The sequence below is a fragment of the Belonocnema kinseyi genome, chromosome 3, assembly GCF_010883055.1.
Source record: "Belonocnema kinseyi isolate 2016_QV_RU_SX_M_011 chromosome 3, B_treatae_v1, whole genome shotgun sequence".
Lineage (NCBI taxonomy): Eukaryota > Metazoa > Arthropoda > Insecta > Hymenoptera > Cynipidae > Belonocnema > Belonocnema kinseyi.
Window position 1 is genome coordinate 75,006,727 of NC_046659.1, and position 27,645 is coordinate 75,034,371.

The 27,645-nt window shown below is 31.3% G+C and overlaps 2 protein-coding genes across 2 annotated transcripts in view; both read left to right on the top strand.

The window, feature by feature from the left end:
- Positions 1 to 429, top strand: part of LOC117169879 (neprilysin-2-like) — a 55,744-nt gene extending 55,315 nt beyond the window's left edge. Inside the window, exon 9 of the mRNA XM_033356388.1 lies at positions 320 to 429. Within this exon, the coding sequence (XP_033212279.1) occupies positions 320 to 429 (110 nt within the window). The remainder of the gene's footprint in view (positions 1 to 319) is intronic.
- LOC117169339 (neprilysin-2-like) overlaps positions 1 to 27,645 on the top strand; it is a 52,705-nt gene that overhangs the window by 9,531 nt on the left and 15,529 nt on the right. The window contains exon 2 of the mRNA XM_033355677.1: positions 21,686 to 21,927. Coding sequence (XP_033211568.1) covers positions 21,792 to 21,927 — 136 coding nt within the window. The 5' untranslated portion in view covers positions 21,686 to 21,791. The remainder of the gene's footprint in view (positions 1 to 21,685; positions 21,928 to 27,645) is intronic.

A 27,645-nucleotide genomic window follows, 5' to 3' on the forward strand; every position in this document is an offset into this window, starting at 1 on the left:
GCGCATACTTTGAATAAAATATTTGTTATCATTCTCTTGAAATAAATGTGTTTTTTTCTTGAAAAAATACCGGTTTCATATGTATACACCTGGTATACTATTCTCGCAGCTATTAGTTTCCGACATTAAATACGTGGGTTGCGTTCGTTTACAAATTTTCATCTGACCATAATTTTTACATCGTACTAGTATTGTTTTATCGGTAGGTACGTATGTAGTGTGCCCCTGTCCCATCAATAGGTATTCGTAGTCAGGAATTATGACAAGGAAAACTGAACCAATTTGTTTCGGAATATGAATTAAGTGTTTAATTTCATAGATTTCGGTTTCTGGGATAGGAATGTGGATGGAATAAAAAAATCTATTCTTGGTGATAGCCACGTTGACTCTCGAGATGTCGACAATATGCTGGAAGTTTGTCTGTTTTAAAGGGATGGTGTATTTGACGTTTAACTTTTCTTCGAATTCTTTATCTCAAGTATCATTATTGCTGGTGTTCGGAGCTGAGGATGAATTATTCCGTTTTTCGTCATTTATCGCATCTATCAGTAAGTTGATGTCTTCACCCGATTCATCAAGTATCATCATGCAAACCGTCATTTGATTTGAGATGACTATATTTTTAGTATTTCTGTTGGTGCCGTTAACTATTTGATTGATGCGATTATTATTTTCTCGACTATGTATTTCAAGTTTCTTAAAATCCATAGTGGCTGAATTCAACAATACTTTTATTATCTTCGTTTGATTAGAAATACTTTGTGACATGACTTTATTGTGATTGAACAGTTTATCTAGCTCTTCGTTGATATATTTCATATCGTTTTCACTTAAAGTACCAAAAAGTGTTTTGGATACATCGCCTATGAAGTTAAAAAACCCTCTTCTAGATCGCGTTTTACCTAGAAGTTGATTTTAAAAGGTTTCTTTGATGGTTTAAACACTGTATTCTTGATTTTATTAAGTTCAGCTAAAATTGTTTTAAACAGTCAGCACATTAATGTAACACGGATGCGAAAATATGTTGCAATGATTCATATCGCTCGTCTATTTCATTGGTTTCTACTCCGAGTATCATATTCCAGGTGTTGTGATAGAGTTGAGCTTGCCCTAATTCTTCCGAGTAAATAGTTACCTCGGTTAGGTCAGTTGTGATAACCTTAGCTGCGATGATCTTCAATATCCATAATGAGATTAGGGCCATCATCTGAAACATCATTGCTAATAGGGCATCAGTTGATTTGCATGTATTCTAGTTCGCTTGTCGTTGAACAGGATTGTGTAATTATTGTTCTCCTGTCTCTCTGTTATTACTGCTGGGCCTTTCCATGAGGGAGAAAGTTTGTTCTCCGGATGGTTATTAATAAACTTGACCAAATCCCCATGCTCGAAGATACCTTGCGGTATAGACATTTTTGAATCTTGTAACTTTTTGTATTTGATTTTTTGTATCTCTATTTTTTCTTTTGCTTTTTGGAGATAGTGTTCATGCTTTCTTTTCCATAGATTAATTAATTCCTCATACCTGACATTTGGCGTGGTGCTTAACATCGAGGGCAAATTTACATCTCTACCAAAGGTCAGTTGAAAGGGTGAGTATCCGGTGCCTTCATGTTTCATAGTATTGTATGCCATACAAATTATTTCTAAATTTTGATCCCATTCAGTGCTATGATTCTCGATGCTGGTTTTCAGTAAACTTTTAATAGTCGAGTGGGCTCCTTCTAGTGCCCCATTGCTTTGTGGATGATAAACCGTAGTTTTGATGTGCTTAATCCTGAATAGATTTTCAAAATTCTGTACCAGTTCAGACACAAAGTTTTGTCCCTGATCTGTTAAGATATTCTTTGGTGCTCCGAATAGGTACATGTAGTGGTCGAATAACCCTTCTATAATGCTTTCGGATGTCGCATTCCTAAGAGGTATCGAGATTAAGTACTTTGTGAGCATATCTTGGATGCTGAGAATATACTCGTTTCCTGAAAGTGCCAAGGGTAAAAGTCCGAAAATGTGCATAACTATTTTATCGTTGGGGTTGACAGGCGTGTCTGGAATAATTGCTGGACATTGTCTTTTAATTCTAACTGTTATTTGCAGTTGACAAACGGGACATCGTTTGATGTAGTGGATGATTTCTTGTTCGGCGAATTAAAGGGTGAATTTGAATCTCGTATGACGCCTTTTTCTTTCAAGTTCTGCATTAGTTATTTTTTATTTCTTCTTTGTGATATTGGGGAGGACGATAAGATTTAAGATTTACTATCTTTCCGGTTTTCAAAATTATTTCATGTTCTACTAAATCGGTACATGGAAAAGGGTCTCCTTCAAGGTTGAAAATCTCACTGTATCCTGCTACCATTTTTTATAAATAAGGACGTTCTTTTACTTCTATTTGGTCCAATCTCGTTTTGTTTAATAGATCTTGTATCCGTTTTGCCTGATTTCCTTCTGAATTAGTGACACTGAATCTACTTTTTTCTTTAATTTGATCTATTTTATCATACTTCAAACAGCTTGCAATTTTTAAGGTTTTTTTTTAATAATTATATAAGGTTACAACTAATTGTTGATTCTCAATTTTGTAAATGCCGCCTTAGATTGAGTCGTTATTTTTTATATAGACATCTTGATCCTTTTCTACCACTTTGATCCGAGTAATCCGTGCTGTTTTTCCCGAAACAAATGTTCCGTCTTCATGAAGGGGTAATTTTTTGTTATCAAGATAAAGGAAATCTTTAGTTATCTGATATTTATTAAATGCATTAAAGAATTGTCGTCCGATAATACCTTCTTCTGGTAAGGGGAAATCATAATCAATTATGTGAAATAAATGCAACTTCTCTAAGTATGGTATTCTCACTGCTTGATAAGGATAATTAATATCTCTCCCCATGGCAGAACGTTTTCTCATCTCAAATGGTATTCTTTCTACGGGTATTTCAGAATGTTTAATGAGATTGATAGAGGCTCCGGAACCTACTAGTAATCTATAGGTGCGTCCATCCGAATGCTTTCCATGTATGGATTGTAATCGTCTGCTGATTGCAGAAACTCTGCAGATTCTTCGTAGCGTTCGATTTTGTCCTGTTCCTGTGGCGTCACTTCGTAACATTCTAATGGGTCTTGTAGATCTTCCATCTCTTGTATATTTCTGATTTCTGGCGGTCTTCTCTGAGATGTTCCATTGCGAAAACCCTGCTGTTTTGATTTCGCATAGCATTGTCTCTCCAAATGGCCCGGTTTCTTACAGAAGTTACAAGTCATTTGCATCCTACATTGTGAAGGTAGTCCGTAGTTCGGACTATCGGAGGGTTGATTTCGCATTTGTGGCTGTTGATTTCGGGCCGTAGGTACCGGTATGTTCCTCATGGGTATTCTGAGAACACTTGGTTGTACTCGTCGAGGTGGTATTAAAACTTTCGTTCGCGAACGTTCTCTGCACCACACTTCTGCTTCCAAGGCTTCCTGTAAAGCTTGGTTTAAACTTTTGGGTTTCAAGGGCGGCACTTGATGGCCAATGTCATCGCGTAGGTTCATAACGTATCTCTTTGTGGCAGATTTTTCCTCCATTTGAAGAGCTAATTTCCGCTCTATTCCGGACGAAAATTCTGATTGAATTGTATAAATCAATTCATTATACGTGCTTCTAAATTTTTGATTATAAAACTGTACTGAATCGTGATTTTGCCTGATTGCTTCAAGCTTACTACGACACGTTTCCAGAGTGGTTGTAGTAGCTAAATTTGTTTTTAAAGCGCTGTAAAGATCGTCATAGCTATTTATAGGGTAGTGTCGGATTGCTCTTTTAGCACTTCCAATTATTTTCTCTGTTAAAATTTAGTCTAAAAGTAAACTAGGTTGGGAACATCTTAACCTCGCACGTTTCACGGTATTAATGAAATCATGTACGCCAACATCATCTTGGCCGTTTAAAATCTCGACCGTTCGGTTTATTTCTTTAGCTTGGGAAAGCGGTTCAACGGTTTCCATTCGGTGCATCGCTGGTAGCGATGGGCTGTTTCTTGGAAAAATGCGATGAGCTGGTGCTGGCAGCCGGTAAGCATACTGCGTGAAGGAATTTGGGACCTGAACACATTGCTGGTCAATGACCTGCGACGAGGAACTTGAGGGCTGTTCACCTATTCGACTAGATCTCACAGATTCATGTGCGGGTGCTGGCTGGTGGCTGCTACGCTGAATGACAGGATTTGGGGGCTGAAGTCTAACACGCGGCTGTGAGTCTGTGTTAGACCACTGGGGTACGGAATGTATGTGCTGAACATTTTGAAACTGATCACCACACTGTGCGAAGGAATTTGGGGGAACTCCGGGCGAGATTGGTCTCTCGTTAGTGTTAGACCACTGGGGGACGGGATGTATGGGCCGAACATTTAGAAACTGATCGCTACACTATGCGAAAAAATTTGGGGGAGCGCCGGGCGAGATGGGTCTCTCTGGGCCATCCGCTGTTTGCGTGTGATTGCGCGTTTCCTCGTCTGGCGAAAGTGCCTTTTCAGACGACTTGGAGTGCTGTGGCGGCGATGCTTCCTTTTCAGAGGACTTGGAATGCTGTGAATGGTCATTTGATTCATCCTCTGTGACCAAGGCATTGTTAAACTGAGCGAGGTTTCTGATTTCGCCCGCCCGCTTTAGGTTTTCCTCGTTCAAAGTCATCAGGCTAGTTTCAAACCTGCCCTGTTTCTCATCTATTATTTGAAGTTTATTCAGTATCAATGTTAGAATATCCTGCTCTTGTTTTGACGAATCTTCCGTAGCCATAGTGGGAGCGGTCGTACTGCGCTCAGATATGGAATCATCCGAATCTGTGGAAGTGTCTGTAAGTGTGCGATAATGTGTACTTAAATTTTCCCTATAGCCGTGGAAAGCCAGCTTTAAACCTGATTGCGAGTGTCGAATGTCAGTGTCGCGAACGCGTAACAATATGAAGTATAACGTCTAAGCACAAATTTTCTAGCTTTTTTGCTAAATCATTTATTTTTCAAAAATTAATTCTACGCTTACGGGGTCGTGCTATGCCAACAGTATACCGACGCTACACCGTAGTAACAGTCCGGAGTCTTGGATTTATCCCTCGATATTAAACACCGTAGAGATTTCATTCCACTGCAAATTCTGCTTCCTGGTTGTCGGACTGCACCTTAGTAACAGTCCGGAAGTCCTCGATTTTAACCACTGTAGTGATTTCCTTTTTCCAGATTGTCTCCCAAAGATCGGGTCTTTTGATCTCTAAATTGCTCCGTAGAGACAAGAATCGTGTACTCCTATCCTGGCAGGATCGCCAATTTTGTAACGGGTCTGAAGAATCACTTTTAAATACATTTTATTGTGCCTGAACTATATTGCAGGACTTCTTTATTACAACAGACCTTTGCCGGTCAAGCGTACAAAATGGACTGACTACCCCGTACAAGGGAAACTGTGGCAACGGGTCCCTTCTTCTAGGACTCGACGAGTGGGGAGGATGGAAGATCCTTTGACATTCTTGTTAAAAAATCGATCACTGCTGAATTTAAAAAAAAAGATGAATTTGGAAAAGAATAGCTGAATGCTCGACCAAAATAGATTATTTTCTACTCATAATTGTTTCATAAATTATTCTTAATAGGAGATATAGAAAAAACAGAAAGAAAATAAAACTAAAGTTTCAGGTTACTGGTTTGAATTATTATTTTTTTATAGTTTTTCTTAGTACAAATAGTATTCCATACTAAAAGCTAGATAAGCAAATAAATTCTTTAAACAATTTATTATTGTTTATTTTGTTGTTTCCCAGAATAGAATTCAAAAGTTACATTTTCTTCTGAAATTAAACACTTTTTCTTTATTTTTTAATTAGAGTAAGCCTATGATTAACTTAGACCAACAAGAATAAATTTAGAAAAAAATATTATTACTTTTATAAAGATTCTTCCTGAATAATGATGGAACTCTGCAATTTTTTTAATCTAGAAATTTTGGCCCACTTTTCACTGAAATTGAGTTATTAACTAATAAAAATTAGTGAACCCAATATTGGAAAAATCCAGGCATATTTTTTTTTCTGAAATTTTTTGAATTGCTCTGGCGTTTTAGTTATGAAGAGATAATGATTAAATAACACATACAATTTTTTTAAATGTCTTTCTTTCTTGTGGATGACTTATTTTCTGAAATAAAAACAAATATTTGAAATATGCTTCAACTTTTCTGTAAAGATCATATTGATTATAACTTTTGCTCGAAGTAGTCACTTAAAGTTTTTTAAAATTGATATTATGTAAACATTAACAAAAAGGAAGAAATACATCAATTCAATAGAGGATAATTAAAAAATAATAAGTTGTATAATAGCTGTAAGCAGGGTTAATGTATTTCAACAATTATATTGGTTGAAATGCAATAATTAGATTTGCTCGCTTAGCGAGTGGACAAAAAGTTAAAAATCTCATGATAAAACTGCAACTTTCTACAATTATTTAAAGAGGGTATAAAAAATGTGTCGTTTAAAAAATATGTCTTACTAACTTAATTTGACTATTGCCTCACACAAACTGGATAGTTGAAAGATATGTAAAAATTAAAAAAAAACGCGACATTCTATCTTTATTCTAAAGAAGAAGTTCTATTAACAATAATAAATTGATGAAATGAATATTTGAGCATCTGATTGTCTGTAGAAAGTATAATTCTATGTATTATAATAATTTGTGGTGATAGATACCGTAAGAAGTAATAATTGGAACCGAAAGCTCGCAAAACCCAATTTTCCACTTATGGGATTTTTTGGGGCTCTACAATAGAGAATTTTAATGTGAAATTAAAACTCTAATTTTTCTTCGTATTTTATCGCTAATTTTGAAAACAAGTTCAGGCTCAACTCGATACTGCTAATATTGCCGCCTCTGGATAAAATTCACAAAAACGTCTTTCTATCTTATAAGTAATATATCGTGGATAGAAAATTACAGAAAATGCATTTTTTTAAATTCATTTTCTTTTTGTGGATCTGACGATTTTTTGGGAGGAAGGGGTGCATACTAGTTTTAGGGGAAAAAATTTATAACTTTTTGGACCACCGTACTATACGCCGAGGCGAAAGTTTCTTATATTTAAAATACATTTTTTTAATAGAAAAAAATTTTGCATTTTGATGCTTCTAAAAACAATTTGATTGAATTTGAATAAATTTTTTAGTTATATTATAAAGTTTATATTGAAAATATTGTTTTTTGCTGCCATAAATATCTTTTTTAAATGGAAGAAGTATTTTTTGTATTTGACCGAAGAATTGATTTAATTAAATTAAACAACAATTGCTCATCTGTATAAATTTATTGAATTCTTTTGAGTTGAAATAAAGTTAGGTGAAGTAGACTAGGTTTATGAGAAATTCTTATTCTTTCAGCCTGAAGCAATGGCTATCGCGTTCTATGATTAGACTTTTTTCACGTAGTCACAAACCAATAAGTATATTTCTTTAATCAAATTAGAAAGTAGTTAATTCAATCATATTATCATTTTTCTTCTCATATTAAGTTATTAGTGTAATTTTACTCTTTAAGAATGAGAGAGTTTTATTTGACGAGATTAAATTCTTGTTTTAGTATAATGAGATGAAATTAATAGTAACAAAATTGACCACTCTAACTGCTAGTGATTTTTAACATTTCGTCAAAATAATACGTTTTAGAAATTTCGAATTAGAAAATATTTCATCTAATCAAAATTACACTGAAAAAAACAACTTATAACAAAGAAAATTCCTTCATGCAAGAAAATGATCGCACTGGATACATTCTATCAGAACATTTTTTAAATTTAAACGAATAGTTTTATCTGATATCATAGTATAAAATAACGGTTTCAAATAAATTTTTATGATCAATAAAATAGTATCTAGGCAAAAAAACGCTGTTATAGATTAAAGAAAATAAAATATTTATATTTCAAAATTAGGTGGTTGATAGATAGGCTTTTCTTAATTGAAAGAAGTTCTTCCTTGGTTCAAGGAAACGTGCTCTAATTTTCTAAAATATTTTTTGGGAGCAAAGAAATTTATTTTCATCATCAGTAAATACTTTTGTGGTCCTAAGATGTGCATATGCGGGTCAGATGAACACGTAAATATTTTGTTGAAATGATTCGTTTTTTGTATTGGCCTTAAACCTAAGACCAAAACAAAAAATGGAGTTATTTTTTCCCAAAATGGGCCAGAAACATCCACAGTTATTTGTTAAAATGTTTACTGATTTGAGAAGCCAAACCTCTAATTGGGAGAAAATAGAGAATCATTTTTAAACGTATGTCATTTATAAAAATAAACGCAGCCTGAAATGAAACAAATATTAATTTTAGCTACAAAATAACATTATTCTTAAAAAAAAACTGAATAAAAATTTTCAAACATTTTTAAGCACAGTCAGTCCTGATGCTGAAAAGAGAGATCTAGATACATATTTATCTCTTCAAAGAATTGAGTTCATTGAAATGAGGAAATATTTCTGAGACCTTGAAAAACGTATTGAAAAACGGGCGTCGATGCCAAATCGTTCTCTCGTGGAAACAAATTAGTGCACATTTTTTACATTCTCATCAGAGAAGGTATTAAATTTGTGTAAAATTTAACCCCCCCCCCCCAATTTTTGTCAATTGTCCACGTTTTGAGACCCTCTGAAACCGAAAAACAGGTTTTTATGAATGTGTCTGTCTGTATGGCTGTCTGTCTGTCTGTGAACACGATAACTTTCGAAAAAACTAATCCATTAGATTGCCCTTTGGCACACTCGTTTAGTGGTAAGAAAAGGAAAACGTTACGTTTTGAAAAACTTACAAGGTCATCATAAAAGGTTTTATAATTTAAAAAAAAATCGCAAATTCATCTTTTAATCTCACAAAAAATACTGAATTATTACATTCTCATCATAATAAGAAGGTATTGTTTTATGGGAAAACTGACTATCGCGGATTTCTTGAAATTTTCACTTTTCGAGAATCCATAATTCCCAAAGAAACCGGTATTACGATGACGTCTGTCTGTCGGCCTTGTCATTATCTTCGTTGTCGTTGTAGTCTGTAAACACAGTAATATTTGAAGTAATTATCTTATTAAATTTCCCTTCGACACACTTTATAAGGATATGAAAAGAAAGGACGATTTCGCTAGCCAGCTATTTTAAATATAGTTTATAGTGCACAAAAATATGAACAATTTATCTTAATGACTTTTTTTGACAACAACAAAATTACCAGAATTATAGCATTTCCAAACTTCAAAAAAATAATAATAATAAAAACTAAGATGACTATTCTATGTCATTCAACGCACCACATGATAAAAGTCAACAAAAGAAAAATATTAGTTTTTAAAGACCTACACGATTATCATAAAAACTTTTTGAATTTTGTTAAAAAATCGAAAATTCAAATTTTTGTCGCACAAAAATGATGTATTATTACATTCTCATCATAATGAGAAGACATTAGTTTTATGTGAAAACTTTCTATCGCCAAAAATCTGAATAAATGTATTATAAGCCGCGCGCGTAGCGCGCGACTAGAATGTGCCCGCCAGGCAGGCAGATTTGTTATTTTTCAATAAAATAATTTGTTTAGCTTTGTATTTCAAATGTTATATCTTATGGAGTTTAACACGTAAAACGTATACTTTTTTTACTTCTTCGATTTTGTTCAAGAAATTCTCAGTCAATTTATTTACCATTTTATAAACGTGTTCTCTTCTTAGTAAAGATGCATCTTATCCAATTTCAATACATCAACAAATTTATAAAGAAATGTTAGGCATCTCCAAATTTGCATAAAATTCTCAATATTTGTAGACTCGTAGCGAACTTTAGATATGATTATTTAACTTGCATTTTTCAACAAGCAGTTTTGAGTATATTGAGAACAGATTTATGAAAAAAAAAGTTCATTATTTTTTAATTCATAACTTTGCAGCAATTACAAAAATGAATAAAATTGACAAATTTCAGTTAGAAAGCAACTTTTCGTTGAGCCTGAAGAATTTATAGTAACTAAGAACTCAAAAGTGGTTTATTTGTTAGAGACTTAGGACTTGCAGATGCAGGCTCGGCCAGTCCATCCTTTTCCTCAGGGGTTTTTTGCTGAAAAATGGAATAAAAATCAAAAATGAAAAATTCCTAATTTTGCAATCAGTGATTTAAAAGTAATAAATTCGGAATCTACGCATTTTTCTAAATCTAAAGACATGTGATTTGTCTATAAAGATTGAAAATTTGAGAAGTATTCAGTAATAAATTAAATATTAAGCTAAAGTTTCTTGATATTAAACTCTTTCAAATTGTCAACTTTTCTAGGCAATTAATATATCACTGGAATCGGAAATATTTCTAGATGTTGATTATGGTATTTTCAATTCGATAGTTGAAAAAATAAAATTTTCAAACTTTGCTTACTTTCAAATGTCTGTATATAAAATACATTTGTTGAACTAAGCTTACTTAAACTGAGGTCCATGAATCGCTCGAAACTTAGTTTAAAAAATCTAGTCGGGATGAACCTGAATGTACCTGAAAACTGACCAAAAAAGTAGCTGATATTCTAATCCAAAAAGATATTAATGCTAAACAAAATAGCTGAATCCTTAACCAAAAATATAAATTTCCAACCATAAAGATTGGATTTCTGCCAAAAAGGTGAATTTTCAACAAAATAGTTACATTTTCAACCAACGAGAATATCGCGGAAATTAGATCCGCAAACCTTTTTTTCCAAAAAAATTAAGTTGTGCTAAATTTTACTAGAATTTCGCTTATTTGGGCCGAAAATGGTTTTCTGAAAAATCAAAAATTACGGGCACAAATTTTTAAAAACGTTTTCTTTGCTATATCCGCAATTTCCTAATAGAGCAAAAAGGAAAATTGTGCGAGGCGGCTTATTAAATTTTGTGCAATATAGACAAATTTCAAAAGATCCAAAAATAACAAAATTTCAAAAAACTAAAACTTGTGCTGCGTTTTGCGAGACAAATAAAATCTTTCTTCCCTTTAACAAAATGACGGAAGATCAACAATTCTCATATTAAAACTCAAAATAAAAAACCTAAAAAACATAAAAGATAAAAAATAGTCTACTTTCTAAAAAGTAAAACTTGTGCTGCGTTGTACTCGAAAAATTCAGTCCTTCTTCCCTTGAAATTATGTGAGATTAACAGTTCTCATATTAAAACTAAAAATGTAAAACTCAAAAAACATAAAAGATTAAAAATAGTCAAATTTCGAAAAATTAAAACTTGTGATGAGTTGTGTTTGAAAGAAGGAGTGTTTATTAATTAGAATAAAATATTGTGAGATCAACAAATCTCATATTAAAACACTAAATTTAAAACTAAAAAAAAAACAAAGAAGATAAACAAATAGTCACCTTACGAAAAAATAAAAATTCAGTACAAGTTTTAGTTTTTCGAAATGTGATTTTTTTTTGGGTCTTGTATGTTTTTGAGTTTTACATTCTGAGATTTAATATGAAAACTGTTATTCTCACGTATTTTTTTTAGAACGAATAACGACTATATTTGTGAAGGACAACTTAGCACAAGTTTTATTTTATCGAAATTTGACTTTTTTATCTTTTATTTTTTTTTCAGTTTTACATTCCCTATTTTAATATGAGAAATGTTGATCTCACGTTATTTTAAAGTTAATAATTACACTGTCAAAAAGGTTTATGTAAAATTACAAAGTTTCGGAAAATTACATACTGTATAATTGTAAATATCACACACTTTACTGTGTGATTTTACAAAAGTATGTTAAATTACAACCTGTAGCGATGTAAATAAAAGGACCCTTGAACAGTAGATATTTGATTGATAATTAATTGTTCATTTGAAATAATTAATCAAATAATATGTGAATACGAAAGCATCTCTCGTTTTCGTTGTTTATCGAGGACTTCATCCTCTAATTTTGAAGCATTTTTATTCTTAATGGGAGGAAATTGACAGCTATGTTTAACTCTTTTTACAGCTTTCACACAAAAATAGATCGAGTTCTAGCTATTACTATTTGGCCTTTTACATTTTCTGCTATTGGAACGAAAAAAATTCGGTTACTCAAAACGTATATTTCATATTTTTTTTACGGAATGTTTAAGCATCCAAAAATATCCATAGTATCTAATGTGCTTCAGCTAGGTGGTAACGTGTCCGGCTTGTGTTTCTTCAATCTCTATGAAATTGTACGAAGTTTGAGCTTCGAGTGTTCGAGACCTGTCGCCCTCATAAATTTTAATTTATTTTATTCTTTCACATAATGAAATTTACATTTTCATGTGTAAAATTATCGGCCAAAATAGAACATCTCAGCAGATCCAATTGTGAAATTAATTGATAAGTAGATTCTTTGTAATTTTTCTTAAAGTTACTCCGATACACGAGGGTTCTTTTATTTACATCCACCAGAGATGTAAAATTCAATAGATTTTTTTACAGTATAAATATTAATAATATAAAAACAAAAGGTTTAATATTACTTTCAATATAATTTTTAGGAATTAAAACAATTTACAATTTGGATTGTTATTTCAATATTCAAACATTTGTGAGAATCACGTACAAGTTTCCTCATTCCCAAATTATCTACTGACAATTCTAACTTGGTGACAATCACGCACTCAGAAAAAAAATATGGTATCAGATATAAGCACCTGTGGACACAGGGATGCACTCGGGCACAATGTGTGTCACTCTTCAACAGCATAAGTCAGTGAGTTGAATGGCAAAGTAATAACACTAAAACTGTTGTCTCGGTTAAATCTCAGGGCTCACTGAAGGTTCTGTTAAAAATTTTATATTTCAATTCATACTTTTTTCGTGATTTTTTGGGCCACCTTAATATATATATTCTATAAAAATATACAAGATTGTTTTGGCATAAGCAAAGATTAGCTTTAATGACAGTCAGAATGGCCCTTATTGTTAGCCAGGTATATACTCAAAGTTATAAACCGCTTGTGTTGGAGTTACAAAAATTTGACTCAAGAGATACATTTATGTCTTCAAGACAAAGAAACTTATCTCCAAGACATACCTTGAAGTCTGGCTCCTTTTAAAAATTGAGACATTCTTAAGTCGAACTTTTCGACTCCAGCGTGTCTTATTTGGGGACAATTCAAGTCGAACTCAAGTCGAAGCATTTTTATTCGGGAGTTGGTGAAAAAATCATCCTTTAGTATGAAAAAAAGCTATTTAATTAAAAATATCTATTCCTTAGTGAAAAATCTCACTACTTTGTTGAAGGTTGTACTAATTTGTTAAAAATTCATTTTATTTGTAAGATTCATCTGTTTTTGTTTTTCTTTTCTCTGAAACTACATTTTTGATCACAAAATTTAGCGATTCAATTTTTTGTGAAAAATGTATCATTTATTGTTTAATTAGTTAGATTAGTTAAAAGTCAATTAAATTAATTATGATTGTGTATCTTTAACGAAATATGAATTTTATTATTTGAATATACAAGGCATGTTATGTCTGAAGTATATGTTTTAATAATAAAATACGCACTGGAAAAAAGTTGGGAACCGAGTAAATTTATTCACTTGAATCCGCTTTTTTAACAGCACGGAAATATTCTTTTACAGTAATAATTTTTATTTGAACCAGAAATATCTTTTGTGGATTTGAAAAAAAATGACTTTCATTGCTTGTATTTTCTTTATTGAAATACGTATTCTGTACATTCAACGAAATTACGTAATTGACTTAAAGGGTCTATATTACAACATTAAAATATGGCCTTCTTATTGCTTCAACAGAGTTAAGAGTATTGCACTATTGCGTTGTCATATTAAACTTTCTTATTTTTCCCTGCTAAATTAACAAGTGTTTCAACTAATCAAATAATTAATTCTTCATTTATCTTGGGTCACGTATTTTTCGCTAATCTAATCTATAGACTTTCACTAGTACTTTTTTATATTTGACTGAGTTCCTTTTTCAAAGAGCTAATAGTATCTATTGCATAAGTAAAAAAGCTATACAGTTAAAATAACAACTGAAAAAATTTGAAAAATCGGAAACTGAACTTTGCTCAAAAGTAGCCTATGAGGCTCATGAATATGCTCCTGATAATTATTATATATTGATCAGAATTGAGCCCATGTTGATGTTTTAGAATTTTAAGATATTAAAAATATTCGATTGTTTTTAACTCTTTTTAAACAATGCAAAGGTAATATTTAAAAAATGGAAAAAGACTAGGTCATGTTAGCAATTTCTCAATATGGCCTTCTGCCTGTTTCAATAGAGTTCAAAATGTTGCACCATTGCTCCGTTTTATGAAACTTTTCTATTTGTCACCTTTCCCATTCTTATAACTTTTTAAAAATTTATATATAATTATTAATTAGTAATTAGTAATTGGAAATAAGTGTTTTTCTATTAATCTTTAATAACTCAGTTTTCGATAATCAAATCTGATAAATTTCACAATTGATTAGTTAAAGTATACCAATTTTGAATCAAAGAGGAAAAATGCGTACAAACAATAATATACTTCTTCAAATAGTGAAATAGATATTTATTTATTTCGTGACCAAGTAAGAAAACAGCTTTTTTGAATGTTTAAAAATTAATTTTGGCATGAAACAAAAATTTTAATAATATGATAATATATGGATTAGCCAAGATCATGTCAGCGATTTCGCGATTTTTTTCAATTACTAGGTACACAAAAACTCCCAAAAGCAATGTATTGGATTTTTTGTTAGAACTTAACGTGAAATTTGACTTTTTTATTAATTTTACTTTTACTTGCAAACCTGCATTAAGGAAACTTTATAATTAATTGGTTGACCTGGATCATTTTTCATTAACAAATGAAAAGTCTAGGCCATTAACTCTTTGAAATCGCAACTTTTTAAGAGGAACTCATGGATAGAAGTTTTTATTCGATTAGATTATTTTTGTTTACTTCTAAGAGAAATAACCTTGACAAGGATAATTAACATTTTTGATAATTTTTCAGTGACAGATTCTGTGGTACAACTGCGCAATTATTTCAATTTTGCTTAACCAATCTTTTTCTAATGCTGTAATTTTCTTACGAATCATCCAACGAAAAACCTTAATACTTTTAGAGATGCCAAGAATGATTATATTTATTTATTTTGTTAATAATTAAGAATTTTTGTTTTAAATGCTAAGAATTGTATAAAACATATGTCAAAATATGCAGAAAAATATGTATTACGATTGAAGTACGTTCCCTTTTATTGTGCCCGCGCATTCCATCATCCAAAGTAATATTTATTTTAAATCCTGGGATATTTTTTGCATCAAATATTCAGGTATTTGAAGAACGGAAATAGTTTTGTTGAGCCTATGAAACATTTGCTAGACTTTAAAGTACATTTTTTCTTATCAATTCGCATTTCCTCAGTTTCAGAAAAAAAATCACTCCATTCATGCCACATTTATTTGGAAAAATGGAATTATATTGGAAAATGTGTTCTTCTTCATACTTATTTATCATTTCTTCATAATAACAGAGTGAAATAAAAGTTAAACATTTAGGAAAAAACTGGAAGTTTCTGGCATTATTATAAAAGAAATGATAGTTAAAAACAATTAATTTTGTATACAACTATGTCTGTTAAGTTTAATTAATTATCACATCATTAAGTAAAAAGTGAGCAAGCCACCTGAAAATATTAGGAAAGACTTCATGTACCAAGTATATATATATATATATATATATATATACAACAAAAAAGTTATAATTAATTATAATTTATTAAAAGAATCATTGTCATTGGAGTTCTATCATTATTTTCCCGCTTTAACTGAAAAGGGGATAAACAGTGAAAAATTTAATTTTAAGAACCGCAGATTTCCTCCTTCATTAATGAAGAGAATATTACTTTAAAAAATAAGAAATTGTTTAAATTATAAGGACCTGCAAAAAAACTCGAAGCCCGACACACGAGATTGCAGTTTTGTTCATTTCATTGTAGAACACTTGAAGTACTCTTATTTCGAAAAATAAAATCTGATAACAATAACATAAAAAATAAGCTGTAAAATAGATAATAACGCATTTTTTCTGTGTTTGCACGAAACTTGATACTGAGGGTTATTTAAAGTCCTTTGTACCCGAGTAAAAATTCTTCGACTTGAGTTATACTTGGTTATGTCTTGAAATTGACATCAGGACATTTATGTCTGGCTGCGTCTCAAAACTGAGTCGAGACATAGGCCTTCGTCTTATTTTTATGGTCACGACAGTTAAAATGGTGTTAATTAGAATTGAAAAATTCAGAATCTGTGGGTCTGAACGAGTATAAACATAAAAAATTTTCTTCAAACAAATGAAAATTCTAACTTTCTAGAAGAATCTCCTAAGCCGTTAGAAATACGTAAAAACGAACAACATTTTCGGTATCATCGTCAAACAAGTATAATACAAATGAAAATCCGTACATAATTTTATTGAATATGTATATTGTATAAAAATATACAAGATTGTTCAATCATTAACAAAGATTAGTTTTTATGACAGTCAGAATGACCCTTTTTGTTAGGACAGGTATACACTCGATGTCATAAACCGCTCGTGTTGCAGTCATAAAAATTTGACTCAAGAGATAAATTGATGTTTCCAAGACGTAGAAACGTGTCTTCATGACATAAATTGAAGTCTGGCTTCGTCTCAAAACTGAGACATGTCCAAGTCGAATTTTTTAACTTCAACATGTCTTGATTGGGAGAAATTCAAGTCGAACTCAAGTCAAAGCATTTTTACTCGTGTATGCACTTGAACTCCTTTGCATTTCTTTAAATTCAGATTGAACTTTTTATTTTTTTTCTGTTCTTTTAATGTTATGTAATTTTTTCAGTTCTTGTGAATTGTCTAACATGGTTTTAAAGCTTTCAGATTCTTTTTAATTCTTTTAACTTTATTAAAATCTTTCATATTCCAAGGAACTCCCTAATTTATCTTAATTCATTAAATTCATTAAATTTTTTAAAATAAAAAGTTATTGAAATTTGGGTTGTTTTTACAAAAAGTTATAATTTTTTTCTGATTTATTCCTATAACACAGTTTATAATGAATTCATGAATGTTTTTTGGTTGAGGGACTTTTATTTTTTTTTATTTTTTGTGTTGTTTTTCCAAGAAAAGAATTATTTATTCTAGACCTTCTTTTTTACGATAGAAAAAAAATCTACCCGTCCTATCTAAAAATGATTAATGAAAAATTTGTAAATCCTTTCTGGATGAACAACATTCGTCTATTAATTTTTTTGGTACGTTGGGTCATTTTGAAAAAAAGTTATTTTTTTATTTTAAGTGTAATTGTTTACGATTCAAACACAAGCTGCGCCTTTCATCAAAAAATGATTTTCAACAAAACATTTCTTTTTTAGGGTGAACAAATTTTGTTCGTTAATGTTTTGGTACCATGCAAATTTTTTGTTATAGGTTTTTTAAAATAATAATCTAATTTTTCACGACAAAAACAAACATTACACGAGCAACAACAAAAAATACTTTGTGCGAAATGCCTGGCTCTTTTTGGGGTGAACAACTCTTGTCTAATTGTTTTTTCCGTTCCTTGTGTTGTTTGCCCGAATTTTTGTTTTCTTTTTAAATATTGTTTTTCACGAATATAACAAAAACGATATGTTCTATCAAAAAGTACATGACAAAAAATTTGCAGATCTTTTTTGGATGCACAATTTTTGTCGATTTATCTTTTGCCGTATGTATCTTGCATAGTTTGACCGCAAAATAGAACTTTCTATGTTTCATCATTGTGCACTCAAAATTTGAATTTTCGATCAAAAATGACTTAATAACAAATTTGTAAATCCTTTTCGGGCACACAATTGTTTGTCATATCTTGCATATTTTAACCGTAAAGTGACATTTTTTATTTTTCATTGTTTTTTGTGCAATTAAAATGAAAATGTTAAGTTTACCAGAAAAACTTAGAATATTGTTATGATCACCTTGTAAGATGTTTTAAAAGTTTTCGTCCTAAAATTATTTTCCTTCTCTGATCTGTTTTCATACTGTGCGTTGTTTGGTTTAAAATGCTTGTTTTCTTTTGTTTTTTAGAATTTTTTTAATTCTCTGAATCTGGCAATTTGTTTTTTATCAAAAAAAGTGATAAGGCTGAATTGTTAGTCATTTTGGATACTCAGGATGTCCGTAAATAAAATGTTCAAATGTTATCCAAAATTTCTGGATAACGATCTAGACCTTCAATTGAAGACAATAAAAGAGTTTACTAAAGGTTAATCCAATTTGCCAATTCTTTCGAAAGTTATTGTGCTATCAACTTGAAAATCTACAACCACACAAACACACTAACACACAAATATACGGATAGACAGGTAGGTCAGGAAAAACCTGATTTTCGTATTCGGGTTTTCTCAAAAAGTGAACATTTGACCAAAACAGAGGGGGAAGGAGCAACTTTTACACAAAATAATAGCTTTCCCGATCAGAATGTACAAAATGCATTTTCTTTGTGGATTTGAAGAAACTTGGGGGGGGGGGGTATTAATGAAAATTCGAATGAAAAATTTAATTAATTAGAAGGTAATAATATAGAAATAATTAGATGGAAACATTAATCTCTATTTTCACAGTATAAACAAAAATTCTTAAATTCAATGTGAGTAGAAATTTCAAAAATATTTTAAGCACAGTCACTGCTGATGCTAAAAAGAAAAATTAAAATACGTGTTTATCACATCAAAGCATCAAGTTCATTGAAATGAGGAAATATTTCTAGAGGTTTGAAAAACAGATTAAAGGAAACTAATTTCTCAGCTCCTAAGAAATTATTTCGTCAATAATTTTTGCATGAATTGCAAAGAATAGTTGGAATGCTCATTTTTTCATATTTAAAAATATTTCCACCCGTTCTTTATACAGATATTTGGAAAAGGGTTTGCAGGACTGCTAAAGTTTAATGAATTTCAGAGAAAGCCTCAAAGAAGTTTATCGAATTATTTATATAACTCTTTTCCAGACCTTCTCATTTTTTCTCCTAAATGCTAATCGAATTAATAGAACCCAGTGAGAAAATACAAGTATTTTAATTAAATTTTTTTTTAACTCTACAGAACAATTCCATGTCGAATCACTTGAAAAATTTTAGCTATTGACAGTTATTTTTTATGAGAATTCTAATATACATTTTTTAAGGTATTGAAAGAAAAACTCTAAAATAAATTTTAAAAAATTAAGAATCTTAGGTTTTTGAAAACATATTTTTGGAACAAGAAAATTTCGTAAACTAATTTTGAAACTGAATTTCTGAAAAAAATGCATTTTCTTCTTTTATTTGTATACAGATAGCTTACAATGTCAACTACAAACCCGGTAAATATTAAAATGGGACCTCCCTAAGTTTTCGAGAAATACTTAACAATGTACGCCAAAATAATACAGACGATGTGATAACCCATTTACACAATAGACGAACAATGATGTGCCCAGAGTCTGAGAGTTAGAACTCTGAAGTTCTTGCATACGATTATAATATTCTTCTATTATTAGTCTATTGTTTACATGGTTTTCCGCATCGTTTGTATCATTTTGGGGTAAACTTTTTTATCATTTTTCGAAACCTAAGGGAGATCCCATTTTGACATATACAGTGCTTTCAGATGACATTGTAAACTATCAATATACAAAAAATGAAAAAATAAAGTGTTTCTTTTCAGAAATTCACTTTCAATGTTAGTTTTTAAAAAATTGGAGATGTTTTTCAAATTTTGTAGTTCAACAAATATTTTTTTAACTGCGTCCTATTATAAAATTTAAAATAAATATACCTAAATATCATTAAAATCCGTAAATTCTTGGAAATTTAGAAAAAAAGACCAAAAATTTCAATTTGGATTATCTTCCAAGTTTTTTGATTTTTTCAAAAATTATTTGAGCGTTTTGCTTTCAACACCTTTAAGAACGAATATTATAATTTTCTTCAAAATTTCTGAGAATAGCTCAAATTCTTCAAATGGTTCGACATATAATTGCCCTACTCTAATATTTTTGGTTCAAAATTTACCACTTTTAGTTCACACTTCTACACTTTCGTTACAAATTGAATTATCTTGTTAAAAATTAGACTATTTTGTTTTAAAAAATCATCTTTTTTGTCGAAAAGTCGATTACATGGTTTGAAATTGTACTACTTAGCAAAACTGTTTTATTGGTTTGAGATTAAATTGTTTTGTTGAAAAATCTTTTTCTTGACTGAAAATCTGTGAATATGGCTAAAAGTTGAATTCATTTGTTAAAAATTCATTTTATTGGTAAAAGATATGTCTTTCTTGTCAAAAATCTAACTACTCTGTTCTAAGTTTCGCTTTTGGGAAAGAAAATTCATTTCTCTGGATTAGAAATTCATCTTTGGTAGAAATTTTATTAGTCAAAAATAGATTTGCTTTCGTAGAAAATTTTCTACTCGAAGAAGCATCTTTCTTTTCATAATACAACTGCCTGCCATAAAACGCCTGTCTGGCCTGAAGTTTGAACTATTGAATCGAAAATACAAATATTCATCGTTTATGGTTTAAAATAAACTTTTACTGTTGGAAATTGATGTTTTTGGCATTATGTTTTTTATTTTGGTTAACTATGTTCTAAAATATTCCCTTTTTTGGCTTGAAAACTCAAACTTTCGTTGAAAATTTATCTCTGTGATAGAAAATTAATACTTTTTTGTTCAGATTTCAATAAATGTGGACCTTTGATCTTAATCTTTTAATTTTAAATATAGCATGACACCTCAACATTAACAATGCCGATAACAATCCATGGAAAAATGGCATTTGTTTATTCTTAATATCATTTATTTGGTAGATTTTTTTGAATTAGGTTAAATTTTTCAAAAGGACTTGGATTATTTATGACTAGTCCTTTTTTTTTAAACAGGGTCCTTTTTTAAATTGGTTTTATAATTATTCCTTTATTTTCGTGAATAATGATCACATTTTTCCTAGTTAAGAACACTTCGAGCTGTAAGGTGGCCATTGTAACTTAACTTGCCGCAGATAAATTTAGAAACAAGAATTTTTTTGCATGAAAAAAATGGAAAGTCAAGAAACTTTTAATTGGGATTTTGCAGCAACGCTGCTTGTTAAATTCTCATTGAATTTCAATCACGTCCTCCATCCCTTTATTGTACCGAACAAATTATTTCTTTAGTTCAAAGGGAAAGAAAAGGTTATTCTTCAAACTTAAACAAATTTTTACTCTTTTTAAAAGTACTTTCACTTTGAAGTAAAATTAAAATAATTTAAAAAAATAATTCTTCCAAATTCAAGCTAAGCTTTCTGTGAGTGTAGTTAAAAATGTGTGTCTTGTATTTTCGAACATCACGGCTTCGAGGCGGCTAAATAATAAGTTTAGCAACTTATCGATTGGGATCAGAAACACTTATTGTTTCTTTACTTCTTATTTTTGTTCAGTATCAAGACATTTATATTCATAAAAATATTTTTTTCATAAACGGCATAGAAAAAAAAATATATTCCAAAAAAGAAATAATTTTTTGAACGAATTTTAAATTCAAAAACAAGGTGGCGAGTATTCAACTATCCTTGTTTACAACATTTTCGTATTATCGTACAGTGCGGTAAATGCAGGTCGGTGATTCAGCAACTCATCGTGTTTTTCAGATTTGGTACACAGAGATTCGTATATAAAGAACAAGTAGACTAAAAGAAGTGAGTCAGTAATTCCGAGTTGAAAGACATAATTAAATCAGTTAACTATCAGTAAAATATGGAAAAATTGCGAATCCTCGAATTTCTTTTTCTCTTTTATATTTTCCACAAGTTTGCGAATCTCGATGCTGCAAGTATCAACCCATTCCAAAAGACAAACGACGTGTGTGAAACTATTGCATGTAAAAGTGCTGGTAAGTATAATTACTTCTAAATGAAAATTTCTTTCAAAACTAAATTTTTTATCAAGCATTAAAATATAATAAAATTTGAACGTATAAATTAAAAGGGCCTAGTTAGATAATTTCTTGTTAGGGTTGAATTTAAATACGCAAACGTATATTCTGCCTTTGTAGTCAACAAATTTTATCCTAGAAATATATTCACTGCGCGGGCACATACTTGTTGCGCTCAGCGCTTCGCGCCAAATTTGAGTTCGCCTTCGGCGCGCGTTTTTGCTCTAGCGCTTCTTGTTAGTTTTCACACGTTTAATGCGTGCATTTCAACTACATTTTTTCAAATATAAATATTGTAGCTTAAATGGAAAAATATGATTTTAACCGTTGAGGAACTAAAGTCATAAACTGTAACTGAAATTGTTTTTCCATTTGTTTTTAAAAAATTTTCTGAAAGAACCTGTGGCTTTGACGATCACATTACCTGTGTTTAACAGTATAGTGTTTTAATTCAACTCTACTTTAAATAATTACACAGCCACACAAAAAAAGTGTGCGGATCTGGTAACGAGACACACGTAGTCCTATGGATTTTGGGGCGTTGAAATCAAATTCGGTATCAAAAATCACCCATGACGTCATGGTTGAGACATAACCTCAAAAAATGACGAAAAATCATGCACTGAGGCAAATAAATTTCAAAATAATGCCAGTGATGCAAATTTTCACTTCAAAAACATGTCGAAAACTGTGAAGGATCAACCCTTGCCTGATATGAACTTATTAAGCATAACTTTAGCCAACAGAACCTGACCTCACCTAACCTGAATTAACAGAAATTTATTGAAGTACACGTAAAGCTCTGGAAGCATATTTTCCCCGTAGCAAATGTGTGCTACATCGAATGGGTCAACTCGAGCCTAACCTAGAAACAAATCTAACCTAACCTAACCTCACGAAACACAAACTGATTGTGTTGTCCCGTTGTGTTTGCGGTACCGTTTGAATCAGCTTGGGCTTAACCTGCAAAGAGGTCAAACTTATCCTAACCTAAAAAAACCTGCCCTAACCTAATCTAGCCGAATGAAATTCAACCACACGTGTAGCTATGTAAGCGTACGGTTCTCAGTCTTAAATGTGTGCTATATTTAATAGGCTAACTCGATCTTAACTTACAAATGAATCTAACTTAACAGAACCTAACGAAATTTTGCTTAACGCAACACAACTTAACTTAAGTGTTCCCGTTTTAACGCAACAGAATTCATTTCATTGTACTACAGGTGAATAAAAATTTAGACGCACATTACTCATTTGAAGAAACTTAGAACTACAAGTAGAATTGACCCCATTTCAATTAACCTGACAATGTTTGTATCAATTAAAATGTACAACTGTAACTTAAACATGCAAATGAATAAGATTTTTATTCAAAAATTTTTTCTCTCTGCTTTTCTTAAACTTAAGGGATATATTTATACTATCTTTCGTGTTTACATTTTATCTTGCTTTTTATCGTAATTAAATTGATTTATAGACCTACTTCAGTCTATTTTCTGCCTGCTATAACGTGCCCTCTTTTCTTCATTTGTAGGTTAAGATCGAGTTAACCAATTAAATATAGCACAAATTTAAGACTGAGAACCGTACGCTTACGTAGCTACACGTGTGGTTGAATTTCATTCGGCTAGGTTAGGTTAGGTCAGGTTTTTTAGGTTAGGATAAGTTTGACCTCTTTGCAGGTTAAGCCCAAGCTGATTCAAACGGTACCGCAAACACAACGAGACAACACAATCAGTTTAATTGTGTTTTTTGAGGTTAGGTTAGGTTAGATTTGTTTCTAGGTTAGGCTGAAGTTGACCCATTCGATGTAGCACACATTTTCTACTGTTAAAATATGCTTCCAGAGCTTTACGTGTACTTCAATAAATTTCTGTTAATTCAGGTTAGGTGAGGTCAGGTTCTGTTTGGTAAAGTTATGCTAAATAAGTTGATATCAGGCAAGGGTTGATCCTTCACAGTTGTCGACATATTATTGAAGTGAAAATTCGCATCACTGGCATTATTTTGAAATTTATTTGCCTCAGTGCAAGATTTTTCGTCATTTTTTGAGGTTATGGCTCAACCATGACGAGATGAATGATTTTTGATACCGAATTTGAATTCAGCGCCCCAAAATCCATAGGAATACGTGTGGCTCGTTACCAGATCTGCACACTTTTTTTGTGTGGCTGTGTTATTCTAGAACATTTTAAACTTTAATTTTATTTTTAAAATTACAATGGGAACATTTTACGATAGTAGTCTAAATTTGGTCGTTTGATTCTTGGTTTTACTTTCAGAAATTCTGCACGTATTCGATTCGTGCCTGATTAAAAATTTCATTATTACAATTTGTGAATCTTATTTAAACATACTATAACTAACATTAAAATGTTACAGTTCTCTTAAAACTAAAATTTCATTTAAAAAATAATAATCTAATTTTTTCATTTTGGTGCCAATTGGAAATTTGTATAGTAATAGTATCGAAATATATGATACATCTAGTAAAACCTTGAATTGATATTTCTTAATCTATAAAAAAAAGAATGTTTTTCTTTTCTTGAAAATTTATAAAATGTTGAAAATCATATGAATTTTTTTATTTTTATGAAAATTAAACATGCCATAAGGATAATTTGCAAGTCCCCTTTTGCAGAAGCAGAGTTACAAAAAAAAATTCTGAAATTCTTTCACAATAAATAAGAATAAATTCAGAACCAGATATAATTTAGAAGTCCCTAATCTAAGTCTTAAATTTTTCTTTCTTTTTATTATTTCAATTTAAAAAATGCGTCTATTAAATTTTTACAACTACAGAATTATTACTTCTTACTTTAGCATAATTGTACATCATTTAATGCAAATTTTAAAACACATTTCTAAAAATTATTGTCAAAATATTGACATTGATGCTTATCTTGAATGGAATATTTCTATATGTTTATAAATTCATTACATATACTTTTAAGACCTTGAAACCATAAAGAACACGAAAAATCTATAAAAAGACAAAAGTTAAATCAGAGTGACCTTTCAATCATACAGGATTTTGAATTTATTTCATTATTTTCTTATTGAAGAGTTACAACCCGCGTGAAAAAAGTTTGCATGGCTCAAGCATGGCAAGACACTTGGAAATATCTGGCTAAAGCATGGGTCACGGCTGAATGGCAACATGGCGCAAGCCTTGCTCCTGTCCGTTTCCCATGCTAAAGACACGCTGACCACAAATAAATATTCTTAAGAACATGTAAGTGTTAGAGAAAATGAGCTTGCATTAAAAATAAAAATCTTAGGTTTGCCAAAAGCCGCCACGTCTCTAAATGGTAAGGTCACTACCCGGGTGCACTGGGTCGCACAACAGGCAGTTTAGCACCTATTCTACAAGAACTTTAAAAAAATTTAAATTGTGCCAATTGCAAAAATAACTACCATTAGTGAGTAGAGGATCCGGATGCACCAGATTGAGCACCAGGTAGTATAATACGTATTCTCCCAGAACTTTTTAAAAATTTAAATTTTGTGAATAAGGAAAATAATTCCAAATGGTGAGGCGACGACCCGAGTGAACCAAGTTGCGCCCCAGGTAGTTAATTACGTATTCTACGAGAACTTTTTTTTAATTTATATTTTGTGAATAATTAAAACAATTCCAAATGGTGAGTTGACGACCCGGGAGCACCAGGTCGCGCCTCGGGTCTCTTAGCACGTATTCTACGAGAACTTTTTCCAAATTTAGATTGTTCCAACAGCCAAAATTACTCAAAATGATGAGTCAACGATCCGGGTGCACCGGGTCGAGCACCAGGGAGCTTAATACGTATTCTACAAGAATTTTTAGAAAATTTAAATTTTGTGAATAATGAAAATAGTTCCAAATGGTTAGTCGATGACCCGGGGCACCAGATCGCGCCCCAGGCAGGTATCTTCACGTATTCTTTGAGAAATTTTTCAAAATTTACATTGTTTCAACAGCCAAAGTAACTAAAAATTGCGAGTGGACGATTCAGGTGCACCAGGTCGAGCATAAGGTAGTTTAATACAGATTCTACGAGAACTTTTGAAAAATTTAAATTGTGTGAAGAATGAAAACGAATTAAAATGATCAGTCGACAGTCCGGGTACACCAAGTCGCGTCTCAGGTAATTTAGCACGTATTCTACAAGAACTCTTTCAAAATTTAGATTGTTCCAAAAACCAAAATTACTGAAAATTGTGAGTCGACGATCCGGATACATCAGATCGAGCACCAAGTGGTACAATACGTATTATACGAGAAATTTGAACAAATTTTAAGTCGACTTTAATTTTTACTAATTTTGGCTGTTGGAATAATATAAATTTTGAAATAGTTTTCGTAGAATTTGTGGCAAACTACCTGCGGTGCGACCCGGTTCACCCGGGTCGCTGACTGACAATTTATAATTGTTTTTATAATTCACTAAATTTAAATTTTCAAAAATTTTTCGTAGAATACGTATTATGCTACCTGGTTCTCGATCTGGTGCACACAGATCGTCGACTTACAATTTTTAGTTATTTTAGCTGTTGAAACAATGTAAATGTTGAAAAAGTTCTTGTAGAATACGTACTAAGATCCCTGGGACGCGACCTGGTGCACTCGGATCTTCGAAACACCATTAGGAATTGTTTTCATTATTGACGAAATTTAAATTTCTAAAAAGTTCTCGTAGAAAACGCTTTAAACTACCTCGTGTTCGACCTGGAGCACCCGGATCGTCGACACACAATTTTGAATAATTTTGGATGTTAGAACAATCTAAATTTTAAGAAAGTTCTCGTAGAATACTTGCAGAGATACCTGGGGCGTGACCTGGTGCACCCGAGTCGTCGACTGACCATTTGGAATTGTTTTCATTATTCACCAAATTTAAATTCTGAAAAAGTTCTCATAGAATATGTGCTACACTACTTGGTGCGCGAACCAGTGTACCCGGGTAGCGAACTTACCATTTACAGACGTGTCGGTTATTGGAAAACCTAATATTTTCATTTTTAACGCAGGCTAATTTTCTCTGACACTTACATGTTCTGAAGAATATTCATTTGTGATTAGCGTGTCCTAAGCATGGGAAACGGACAGGAGCAAGGCTTGCGCCATGCTGCCATTCAGTCGTGAACCATGCTTCAGCTAGATATTTCCAAGTGTATTGCCATGCTTGAGCCATGCAAACTTTTTTCACGCGGAAACTTAGACCAGACTTCGAATTCAGTTTCAAAATAGATGCATCTATACTTCCTATATTTAAAGTCAATATATAAATACAGTAAGATCAAACTAATTAAGAGTGTAAATGATTCTTTTTTTCTTTTAGAAGCAATCTGTAAATGCGATACACTAACGTAACCTATTTACAAGTTTCACAATTATGCCGTTCTCGTTCTTTCAGTATTTTTTTGCTTTTCATGTATTCCAGCTTTAGGACATGTTTTTATTTCATATACATTTTTCAAGATTTTTCGAGATTTTTCAATTTTTGATAAACTCAACAAGTGCTGCATGATTTTTGAGATAATAGTGATATCTAAAATTGCGAAAGAAATTAATTTCTACTTTTTAAGCAACCAAAAATATATTAAATTCCTACGAATCTTTAAAAATATCTTTTAATAATAGAAAAGCTAGTTACATTTTTTAAATCTCTGAATTTTTTGAAATAAATTCTTAAA